Source organism: Amphibalanus amphitrite, unplaced genomic scaffold (genome assembly GCF_019059575.1).
Source record: "Amphibalanus amphitrite isolate SeventyFive unplaced genomic scaffold, NRLGWU_Aamphi_draft 000356F_arrow, whole genome shotgun sequence".
In the NCBI taxonomy this organism is placed as follows: Eukaryota; Metazoa; Arthropoda; class Thecostraca; order Balanomorpha; family Balanidae; genus Amphibalanus; species Amphibalanus amphitrite.
The window spans coordinates 7,187-19,216 of NW_024881850.1; the positions used below are offsets into that span (position 1 = coordinate 7,187).

Sequence of the window (12,030 nt, forward strand, 5' to 3'; positions counted from 1 at the left end):
GAGACAATGGCCAGGAAAAGCAGCCTCCGGATGCCAGACGTGGCAGTGCGTTTTTTTAACGTCCGGAACTTTGCCAAGCGATCACACGGGGTATATTCTCGGTTAAAGCCATGCGTCAGGTGAGTGATTGCCGTTCCTTGGCCGGCTCAGTGAACTTAACCAATGGTCGGGTCGGGGGTGTGGCGGGTTATCGGAGGAACATTTGTACCGGTCAGCTATAAGTAGAAATTAGAAACAAAGAAGTCCCAGGAAAGCTACATTTTTTCGCTCTTGCCGTTGTTCCACCAACTTCCGTCCAAGCGCTACCTACCTGCAATCGTTGACACATAGCCATGCTAGAAAAATTCCATCTACAGAGCTTTGCCGCTAGAGAAATTCCATCCCAAAAACTTTGCTATCCAACAGACGAACATCAATGTTCGCAGTCTGGTGGAGACCGGTAGAGCGGTAGACTCACCGAGAACGAGTAGAGGCCGTCGGGTACCGGCTGGCCGCCGAACTTGATGTTGAGCGAGTACTCTCCGGCGTCCTTCACCTTGTAGTAGATATTGAACGTGCCGTCGCCGTTGTCGGTCACGTCGATGTCCACGTCACTGGAAAACAAAACAGCGTCAAAATCTATTGAACGTGTGTCTAGACAATCGTACCATAGCTTATCCCTTTTAAGCTTCACAAGCTTCAAGCGTTCAGAGAAAAAAGACAAAGGCCGTTGACAAAAACACTGTAACGGTTCAAACGTAGCTTAGTCATAACTGATGACGTAATAAAGGAACGCTGTTGTTGAAAACAACAGGCGTCTTGAGAGCAAACAGTCGCATAGCACAATACAAACTTCATCCACAACGGCAGAGCTTGCATGATAACTAAATCAAGTTGGCGTTTCATTACAAGAGTTCATCAAAACAGGATAACTAAGATAGATCGCTAAATTTTATGATTTTAAACACTCAGCCCTTTCTCAAACACCCTTCCCCTACCCAGTCCCCTCCCCGGAACTCACCCGGAGCCAGAGGTGGAGCGGATACGGCAGGTGACGTTTCCGTTTCCGGCCTGTTTGGCGTCCACGCTAATACAGTACTCCTCGCCAACGCTGAGCACCTGATCGCGGTAGTCACTATCCTCGATCTTGCACTTGTCGGCCTGGAGTGGAGGAGCGAAAACGGTCAGCAGGAGGCGACAGAGATATACGATGCTGGAGGAAATGGTCATGTTTACAGCTGCTGGTCTCGTTTAGAATCTCTATATAACTACTTCTTGATACAGAGACCAGTATGGTTAACTAGTGATGCGCGTATAATGCAATTCCTAAACCACGGCGTCAATTACAAAAGCGAATTACACCTTATATCTATATGCAGTTATAAAAACTCTTTAGTTCAAGCACCAAAGTGTTTTCTTACAGGTGACGGCACTAAGAACTCCACCCTATAGCCTTAAAAAACGGAATTATCATCATTCGTTACTCGTAATTCACCTAAGGCGTATGACACCTTAGGTACCCAAACCCACCGCACCCTACTCTTCAACATATAGGTAACTCACATGTCCGGTGGCGAAGGCCTGGACGGGCACGGGCGACCCGGCTACCTCCTTGCCGCCGTACTTGACGTGCACCTTGTACTGGCCGCAGTCGTCCGGGGTGTACCGGCCCGTGTACGTGCCGTCACCGTTATCTACCATCTCCACCTTACGCGGGTAGTTGTCCGGACCCTGGGAGAGAGAGGAGAGGCACGGTGTGTCATGAGTGCGAGAATGATCAAGCGCGAAGATGAAGTCACCAATACAAAAATCGTTAAAATTACTCAATCTTAGCCTAAATGTCGGTGTACGCATGCAGTGGTAAGAAAGCGATGGTTCAATAAAATATATGGTGACAAAATAAAAAAGATGACAAAATGCGGTTATTAAAATAATTAACCGCCAATGAATGTATCTAATGAATATTTTGAATTTTTCACGAGCACTTACAGGTGATATCAAGATAACTTTACTACTAGGTGATACAACTCAAAAATCAATCGCCAAATCATCAAGCCACATTTACGTATAAGCCCTTGTAAGCGGTTCTGCTATCCGCCAGTCCTCTCCAAGAACACAACGCCTCCCAGACCTGTCCCCACATACCACCTGTTCCACTTCCGCCTCTCTCACCAGGATCTGCGCCTCGAGGTCGCCGAAGCCGGCGTCGCGGGCGTCCACGGTAAACTCGGTGGGTAGGGAGGCCGGCACGCCCTTGCTGGAGACTCCCGGGCCGGTCAGGCGCACCTTGTTCGGCTCGCAGGTCGGCTTCACAGGCATACGCCACGGGCTGTAGGAAGGAAGTCCGGGCAGGTCAGGCTAGGCCGATGCAATTCAGATCAGAAAAGGTTACCGAGTTCACTTCGAAGCTACGTGTGTTTGTGTATGAACTAAGATCGTATCATAACCGAATTCGACGTTTGGATCAACCAGTGCGGAGTCAAAACGAGCAGCCGCCTTTCCGGTCAAATCAAAACGTCGTAACTACCTCGCATAACATTGCACCTGTACTAGCCACCCAGTTGTGAGTTGTCTGGTAGAATGTGTGCTCAGCATCCACAGCCTGGTAAAATAAAATATGCTGCCTAGAGTAGGCCAAAACTTAATTACATACCGATATCATTGAAACTCATTAGTCATTACTAGCCCACAGTGAAAGCCGCACTGCAAATATCCCACCTGATACCGTACTGCCCTCTACCAACACACATATTGCCCACCGACCTGTCCTTGATGTCGCGTCCAGCGAGCGTCACCCTCGGCATGCAGATGCTGCCCTCGGGCGGCGGGTGGTACGTCACGTCGTACGTGCCGTCGCCGTTATCCTTCACCACCGGCTTCCGTGGCAGAGGACCTGACGGACGGAGAGAAAGGTATTAGGAGGCGCTAGTGGTGACGCCAGGTGGCGTCTAGTGAGTAGGACAGCTGCGCTAGCAGGGTTTGGCTGGCTGTATGTGAAGACGTAACTCCGTTGGACTAGCTAAATGGGTCGTCAATCGGCTAGTTTGACTTTCAATCGAATGATAAAGTTAAGGAGACACCACAAACTGTCATAAATCGTATGTTCCGAAGTCGCCAACCGAAATTAGCAATGCTCATCGACATCGGCAAACGCACAAGACACATCGCGATTTTCGTAAAATCTGAATGAAATATAAAAAGCATCAACCAAAATCACCGATCCCGGGTCATTATAAACTCAGAACCCCTCGACTCAGACGCCCGGCACACCCAGCTCTCTCACCCTTGTCGCTCTTGACCTCCACGGCTAGCGGTGCCGGCGCAGACCGTGTGGCATCCACAGTGAAGGTAAGGGGCACGTTGGCGCGGCAGTGTTCCGGCTCTACGCCCGGCCCGTAGGCGACAACGTTATCGGCGTCCACCTCACAGTCCACCGGAACCTGTGGAGGAAGGGGATGGGGTGGTAACGTCTATCTCACAGTCCACAGGAACCTGTGGAGGAAGAGGATGGGGTGGTAACGTCTATCTCACAGTCCACAGGAACCTGTGGGAGGTGGAAGTGGAGAGGTGGAGCGGTAAATGAGGGGCCAGGTCACAGGTGGTGCTGATAATGGTGAAGTTCAAGAGCCTCCTACACCTTTCTGCGATTCATTGGCTGCTGCTTGAATGGATTTAAGATAAAAAAGACGCTGGAAAGTAAACATTCGATCAATCCGAATGTGATTCAAAATAACGATGAAAAAGACAAAATCTACTAAAAAAGTGTCGTGCGAAGTAAATTGCGTAGGTCAAAAGTAAAACACCTAGCTCCACTTAGCAATCACCACAATCTACCTCGCCTCGCCTGACCTACCCTAGACTCTCCTACCCCCCTCCACCTTTTCCTCGAGTCCCATACCTTGAACGGGGATCCGGGGATGTGCTGGTCGGCGTAGCGCACATTGACGTCGTACTCTCCGGGCTCGGTGGGCACGTACTCGACCGTGCATGAGCCGTCCTTGTTGTCCACACAGGACATCTTGGCCTCGGAGGGGCCCTCGATGGCCAGACCCAGACCGCCGGTGCCAGCTCCTGGGAGGAGAGATTTTACAGGAGGGTGAGCGGAAGGCACACGTCAAGTAGCGGAAGGAAAGCGTTGGATGGAAACCCATTCACCTCTAATAAGTAATAGATGGGGCGTTAAGTCATAATTGCATGAACAGAAATTCCGTCACCTAATTAAGCTGAACCAGAACTGTAAATATATTCTCAACACCACTGTCTGAAAATAATACTAGCATGGCAGCGTCAACACGAGCACATTTCAGACCCCATTACCAGGATGCAACGCTTCACAACTTCACTCCGAATCCATTGCACATACCACTAGGACGAAATCACTCCTCCCTCAACCAACTGACCTCGGGTGTTGATTTTGAACGTGTTGGACTTGTTGACGATGCCCCTTTTGAGGCCCGGTCCGTCGGCAGTGACCTTCCTCGGGTCACAGCCGGGCTTGGCATTGACGGTGAACGGCGCGCCGGGCACCGGAGCGCCGTCATACGCTAGGTCGATCTTGTGGGGACCTGAGGAGAAGGAAAACGGTCATTACTAACCATAGCTTTGGCACTTTAAGTTTATACCGTCAGTCACTAAACAATGAAAAACAGCGTGATAGGTCTCCTGAGTCGGACGGTGGACACCTGAGCAGCATCCCACAAAACAGTCCTCTACGAGCTAATGCGTGCGTTGCTCCCATCAAGAGGATGCACGCTGACAGCTCTTTACAGCAACTCATTCCCGTATAGCGTCTCCCTGGCTCTCCTCTCCTTGCCAAAGTGTTCTTTCCTCCCACCCACCGCTCTAACCTCCCGTTTCTCTCACCCGGCTCGGTGGGTGTATACGTGGCCTTGAAGGTACCGTCTCCGACCGGCTCCACGTGCGAGGGGCACGGCGCGCCCGACGGGCCGGTCACGGGACAGGTCACCTTTCCGTCCTTGGAGCCGGGCACGGCGCGCGCGTCCACCACCATGTCGGTGGGAGAGTTCAGGAACGCCGCTGTGGAGAGAAAGGAGAAGGAGAAGAGTGGTCAGCTGGCCGGCTAATGGGAGGCATAAATGACGTTGCTTTGAGATGAGACAAACGACTGGAAACACTGGTCGCAGCCTCTTGTTGATATTATTCAAAATGACAGATGAACGAAAACTAAGATCATTGATCAATAACAATATGACGAGCCGCCACAACATTTACCTGTGATTGCAATTTAGATGTCTCAGACAAATAAAACAACCGAAATCACAACAAATGATGAAAGTTCTTGCCTAGCATTCACCCCCAACACACAAAAATCACCGACATTCATGCATCACCTCCCCTTTCCCCCCTCACTCACTCGGCTCAACACCATCCACCCTAATCTTGGACGTATCCACGCTGGGTTTGGCCTCGATGTTGACGGGGCTCTGGGGGATCGCGCGGCCTCCGTACGTCACATTCAGGGTGTACGGGCCGGGTCGGGGGTACACGTAGTCGGCAGTCATGGTGCCGTCACCGTTGTCAGTCAGCTGTACGGGCACCTCTTTGCCGGTCTTGTTGTCCTTGAGGCCGATGCGCAGCTCGGCTGGGGGTGGGAGGGGCAGGGTCAGCCGGAATTGTAGCTTTGTGTCTGATGTGTGATGCCATGATGATACTCAATAGGCAGAGACGATGATAATCCGTAATGAAATTCAGCTAGTGATGTTGTTTGTTCGAGCATTAGCGTACTGTTTACGAAAATGCAAAAAAAAAAAAAGAATGCATGCCAGTGAGTACCATAAAAGCTGATGAACCACAATAACGATCTTAAAAATGCAGACCACGCATGGTTTTCTCAACGAGACCCTACCCCCAGAATCGAAGGACTCGACGCGACCGACATCCACTTCAACGCAACACAAGGCAACCACCGATATATTCAAATGCGAAGACTTTAAGGAACGTCCAGCAAGCCTGTTAGTTACCCACCAGGTCCAGCGCCTCTCGCGTCCACGTTGAAGTGGGTGGGCACCTGAGCCCGCACACCCGGCTCCAGACCCGGGCCGAACACCTGAACCTTGGAGGCGTCCACTGGAGCCGTCACGTCCACTCGGAACGGAGAGTTAGGCACCGCCACGCCGCCAAAGTTCACCTGAGAGATGGGAGGGGATGTCATGGTTTGGTAGGGGTGTGAAGTGGAAGACGTGAGGCGGCCACAGTTCCGGTTAGCCGGGATGGTAGACATAAAGGGATAGTAGAATAACCGAGTCTAAGTTCAGTAGATTGGGTAGGTACCTTATTTTATCACACAGAAGTGGTAAATACGATTCTAACCCTGCACATCTTCAACCTACTTATGAATAACTCTCACCACTATCACAGACGCGAGTCAAATGTACACATCTTTACATACACAATACAACCAATAACAAAATTCGTTCAAACGGATCAATCCCACTTCCTCCGCACGGAAACACTACAGCGGACGGAATACGCACCATGACGGTGTGTTTTCCGCTGGTGGAGATTGTGTACTCGACGTGGAACACACCCGGGGACTTCTCAGTGATCTTCATCGGCACTTCGCGGAGATCCTCGTCCAGAAGCTGTAACAAGGAGTGAGTTCAGAAAAGCATAGATAGTAGAAACGTGTGTTCAGATCATTTATCATTACGACGAAGTGTGTTCAGAACAGTGAACACACACCTTATGTCCTTCACATGTACACCCATATTTAGAGCGATAAATGCAGCAGGTGCCCCGGTCTTCAACTCACCGAGATATCGAGCGGCGCGCTGCCGGCCGCCGTCGTGTCCACGGTGAAGTGGGTGGGCTTGTTGACGCTCACGCCGTCCTTCTGTACTCCCGGACCGAACACTCGCACCTGCCGACAACGGCGAGAACGAAAACATAGTGAAGGAGCTGTGGGAGCTGAGCACTGAGCAGAGATAAGTTGAACAAAGGAGATGGCGCTTCGCATTGCCATGTCGTTCGACAAGCCCCTAGTCTAGTCACGTATCTAAGAACCTTCCGCCTCCATAGCGTGCTTCAACTTGTAAAACTGATCACTGATTAATACATATTGTTTTTAGTCTAAATTGGGTTACTTTTAACAACAATAGACAGAGGAAAAGTTAATATTTCAAGAAGTCCCAAAAAACGAACACTTCCTTTACGATATTGACCTCTGCTAGCAGTCACAGCACAAATGCAAAACTAAAAACCTTCTATTTAAAAAAAAAACTTCTATTTAATAAGTCTCTCAGTCCGTGACCCTTACGTTTGCAATCAATCTCCCGTCAAATCGCTCACCTTGCTGGCATCATAGTCGGTCTTGGGGATAACCTGCGCCATCCATGGCGACTGGGGAATATCCTCTCCCTCACAGAGCACATGCACGGCATACTCTCCGGGCGCCGTCGGAAGGTAGGTCACATCTGCCGAGCCGTCACCGTTATCATGACACTGGATCTGCGCCTGGGAGGGGCCCTCGACGCTGAAACCCAGCGCGCCCGTCTCGCCGTTGGTTTCGACGGTGAAGGCGGCCGGTGATCCGACCACGCCGCCCTTCAGTCCGGGGCCGTAGCAGCGGATACGCGACTCCTGAAACGGGGGGGGGGGGGTCGGGTTAGATGAGAAAAATATGGGAAGAAAACGGAATGAGTGAGCCTGAGCAGTGAATAACTTCTATTTAGAGTGAGCATTAAAAGCATAATTGTGTTGAGCTTACATGTGACAGACGTAATAATGGCAGAGTCAGTGAAGATACGAGATAATTTATATGTTATAATTACATATTACTTTACGGCTAGTGGCAATTCCAGCCCTACCTATTGTTCCAAATACAGAAGCGTTAATAAGAACGCCCCATATATAACGCAGCTCCATGGCAGTCGCGACCATCTATAAACCAGACGCATTGTTCTCACGTGATAATGTACACGCAATATGACGATCAGACAGGCAATGACCAACACGCTATCTGCCATTGATATCGACAACAAGGAAGCTAATCTAGTTCCAGGCGGCTGTAGGCTAGCAAGAATGCCATTCTGGAAGAAAAATACAATCCTGGAAATGTTCCTTCAAGAGACATAAAAAACAGAGCCATAAAACGGAAGCATTATGAAAATTATTTGTTGGGCCTGACCAACGAACTAAGCATTAGAACAGACGGCATAAAACCGTCAACGTCCAAGAAAACATCCCTGAGTCCACTCACCCCCTTCGGTCCGACGTTAACCTCGAACGGTGAGCGAGGGATCTCGTGTCCGCTGTAAGTGATCATGACGATGTAGCGGCCCTCGCGCTTGGGGTAGTAGGCGCCCTCGTAGACAAAGTCGCTGACTTTCCGCAGCTCAGCCGGCTCGTCGGCACCGCCTGAAGTCAGAGGTCACAGGTGAGGTCGGGTGAGAGGTCACAGGTTAGGTCAGATAATATAAAAGGTGGGAGGGAAGTCTGGAAAGCCAGGTGGAATATCAGGGCGAGAGGTTGCACCTGGGAGGTTGGAAAGCATGATTTGAATGAGCAGGGTTGATGAAAAGGAGAAGCAGAAATAACAATAACAAACACAGCAGCTGCTGCAGCAGAGTTGGTCCCTTGAATATTTTATATGGTTGTCGGATTCGTTGAAAGTAGCATCGCCGGCCATTTTATGCAAACAGGTACCAAGAAAGCACAATCAACAACTACGACCTGAAGAGCTGTCGTGAATGCACTACAGCACGATTTTTTTCTCACGGTCGAGTTCACAGCACAATTACAATAATTACGGACTACTGCGGTTTATCATTTTGCCATGCAAATCCGCTCATCTCGAGGGTATTTGATTATCATAATCACAACATCTAAGTGCGGTTACCACATAAATGCCATACTTCTCTTCCCCGTTACAATTCTCACGCTCATCTTAGGTCATTCAAGGTCATCCAGGCTTTCTCATGATCTCCCCTTTCTACAAAGACGAGCAGCTCCGGACTGACCTGGGCCGATGATGCGCACTTTGGGCACGCCCTCTCCGGCGCCCTCCGTCCACAGTTTGAAGTCGGCAATCTCACCCACGCGCACGCCCTTGTTTTGGAGGCCGCGACCCGTGGCCTTGACCCGGCGCGGGTCGCAAGCTGAGGAGCAACCAATCAGAAGCAGTGTTACAATTCAAGCAGAACACGACAAAATTGTTCACGCAGAAAAGAAGAAAGCAATCAGTGCATAAAAAATAAAATATGAAAAATATGAAAAATATGAAATGCTTCAATGACGTTCTCATGGACAGCTATCTCCGTAACTCTACATATATTCCTAATGTCTTGGGGAAGTCTATGAGCATAAACAATAATGTCTGATTCACATAACGACTCCAATCCTCACCTGGGCTGACTTTGACGCCGAACGGGCTCTTGGGGATGGGCTTGGTGGCGAAGTAGATGTTGATGGAGTACATGCCGACCTGGTCGGCCAGGTACTCGCAGCGCCACTGACCCTGCTTCACCTCCTTCAGCTTCAGCATGGCCGGGTTCTGTTTGCCCTTGGGGTCCAGGATGACGACCTCAGGCGTGCCCTTTCCGGCGTCTGTGGTCACAGGCGGACAGCTAGGTCAGCGTCAGGCTCGGTGTCAAGGATAGCTCGACAAGCAAACTCCGGTCGGACGCTGGAAATACCTGCATAACCGACAGTTATCGCTAGTGTGCCTTTCCGACTTTCCAGGCTTGGCTGAGGTGATGGTGCCCGCCCGTGCTTTTGATGCGCCCGAAACGTGCAAGCTTCCAGACTTGATGCCAGGAAGCGATAGATGATTCACTTCTGCAGCATTTTTTGACGCTTCGCAAACAAAAACGGCGGATAAGTTATTTCCCGGGTCCGTTACCGAATTCACTGGCTTATGCAATCGGTAGCAAAACCACAGCTAAATCACGGCCCCCAAAAGCGCTTAGCTTATAGCACGAAGGGCTGCAAATCGCACACCGTTGCATTCCGAATGACACAGAGCTAGTGTTGACGTCTGGCGCGTGCCCCAGTCGGCATACCGGGACGGCAGCGGCGCCCCGTATTTAGCGTAACTGGACTGGCAGCCTATCTGAGATTTCCTGGATAAACGCTGCAGCGCTCAAAGCTCACGGACCGGTTTCAAGATTCAAACGAGAGATGTCACATGCGATGCCGCCAGCTTTTTGTGCTGTCCGTTGGTATCCGAAAGTATGACAAACTGATGGCTTGACTCATAAGTAGAAATACATTTGCTTACCGCTACATGTTAGGTTACAGGTAAAAAGGAATGCAACAAGCCGGTATAACTAAATAGCAGAGCAAAACAATGCCAGGTCAGATAATACTGTGAGTTGTATACCTACCAAGTTCCACGAAAAGCCGGAAGCTTGCATCCTGGATTCCCTGGTTCGCATGAGGTTACGACAAAACTATTTGACTATTTAAATAGTTACGTTTTTGACATTTCCATCGACCAACGCCCTCTAAAAAACACCACATTATCCTTGCACTTGAGCCCCTTTTCCCCAAGTCCTCACCGTGTGTGAAGATGTCGAAGTAGGTGGGCTTGCTGACGACGACGCCGACCGGCTCCAGGCCGGGCCCGGAGGCGGTCACCTTGTTCGGGTCACCGGCGTAGCCCTCCACTTGAACCGAGAACGGCGACTTGGGGATCTCGTTGCCGATGAACTTCACGATGACACGGTGCTGGCCCTCCGAGGTCGGAGTGTAGGAGCAGCTGTACGTCAGGTTACGGTCGTTGTTGAACTTAGCCTCGATCTGTGGGACAAAGAGGGATATCAGGTAAATCAAAAGCAGTTCGTTACCAGTAGTTACTGTAATTGACGTCGTTATGTTGCATGTGATGCTGTGAAGAGCGTGATATGCTAGTATGAAGTGCATATCATAATATTTGTGATACGTTGTTTCACGTTATCGTCCCATTTTAGATTTTCACTTTCTTCCCTGCAATATGTCTGCTGCAACCACCTACCAAAGCAAACATCTAAGCCCTAAGCCTCATGATATAATTAACTCTACTGAAGACCATCCCCTCCAGAAATCCCTTCCCACCCATCCACCCCTCCCCACCAGCTCACAGACGGGTAAAACGCCCCCGCCGGCGGTGGCGGCACCACTCTACGGGTCTGCAGCAAACCGCCACGGGGTCAGCTCAAAGCGCCAGGTGACGGTTCAGAACGCCAGCTGTCACGGCGCGAGGGCCAGAACGACGAAACCACCAAATGGGCAGTAGTAGACATTAAACTAGATTGAAAACTCAAAGCAAATTCAAATTTTCTCTTTTTCTTTACTCCTGCACGTTACGTAGCCGGCAGCCGCCCTTTTTAGTTCCCCGACTAGCCAGCGAGAGAATCTTATCATCAGCGACCGCACGTTCAGATCACGATTGGGACGGCACCCGGCCACCACGGCCGACATACAGCGGGTCGTGACAGAGATGGCGATCGTATACTGAGGGCGGAGGACGCCAGTCTGCAGCCGACGATAACACTGCCATCTGCTGAGTCAGATCACGGTCTGAGGCTAATGGGTTCGCGGCATCGTTATTCGTTTTATCATTTATGTGAGTTTTGATTGGTATCAAGGTTGGGAAAGACCCGTGAATCGTCAACTGTTTGAATGACAGCTACACATTAAGCAGCTGTTGTTTAGCTGTTGCCTAGCCTACAAAATAAATGAAAATGGCATTTCATTAAGGACCAATAATCATTCAGCCAAACCAGTGAGTCTGCAGTTATTTCAAAGCGTTTGAGGCAGAAGTAAGACGAGCTAACGTTGCCAGGAACACTGGTCTTCACGAGTGGCATCCAGCATACTGGACATCAAAGAGATTATTCTCTAATGGACATCAGCGAGCTCACGTCAGGGCTCTGGCTTTCCATTCCCATCAACTAGCCCTGGGGCCGTCATCAACTTCCTGCCGCTAGCAACAGATGTCGCCACCGCTCGCCACCCTCCCCACCCCCTCCCCACTCGTCAAACGCGGTACGTGACCCTCCCCCTCCCCCTCAGACAGCGTCACTCGACAGGCATAGCACGTGCATTGGTGGC

General features: G+C 50.4%; 1 protein-coding gene across 1 annotated transcript in view; it reads right to left on the reverse strand.

Moving 5' to 3' along the window:
• Positions 1–457: 457 nt before the first annotated feature.
• LOC122389385 (filamin-A-like) overlaps positions 458–12,030 on the reverse strand; it is a gene marked incomplete at its 3' end in the record, with an annotated part of 61,355 nt that continues 49,782 nt past the window's right edge. Inside the window, exons 9-26 of the mRNA XM_043381324.1 lie at positions 10,497–10,737; positions 9,343–9,543; positions 8,958–9,095; positions 8,198–8,355; positions 7,288–7,578; positions 6,752–6,859; positions 6,474–6,581; positions 5,965–6,127; positions 5,354–5,581; positions 4,843–5,016; positions 4,380–4,544; positions 3,878–4,050; positions 3,263–3,419; positions 2,743–2,872; positions 2,152–2,308; positions 1,543–1,710; positions 1,001–1,140; positions 458–593 (exon numbers count right to left, since the gene is read on the reverse strand). Coding sequence (XP_043237259.1) covers positions 458–593; positions 1,001–1,140; positions 1,543–1,710; positions 2,152–2,308; positions 2,743–2,872; positions 3,263–3,419; positions 3,878–4,050; positions 4,380–4,544; positions 4,843–5,016; positions 5,354–5,581; positions 5,965–6,127; positions 6,474–6,581; positions 6,752–6,859; positions 7,288–7,578; positions 8,198–8,355; positions 8,958–9,095; positions 9,343–9,543; positions 10,497–10,737 — 3,036 coding nt within the window. The remainder of the gene's footprint in view (positions 594–1,000; positions 1,141–1,542; positions 1,711–2,151; positions 2,309–2,742; positions 2,873–3,262; positions 3,420–3,877; positions 4,051–4,379; positions 4,545–4,842; positions 5,017–5,353; positions 5,582–5,964; positions 6,128–6,473; positions 6,582–6,751; positions 6,860–7,287; positions 7,579–8,197; positions 8,356–8,957; positions 9,096–9,342; positions 9,544–10,496; positions 10,738–12,030) is intronic.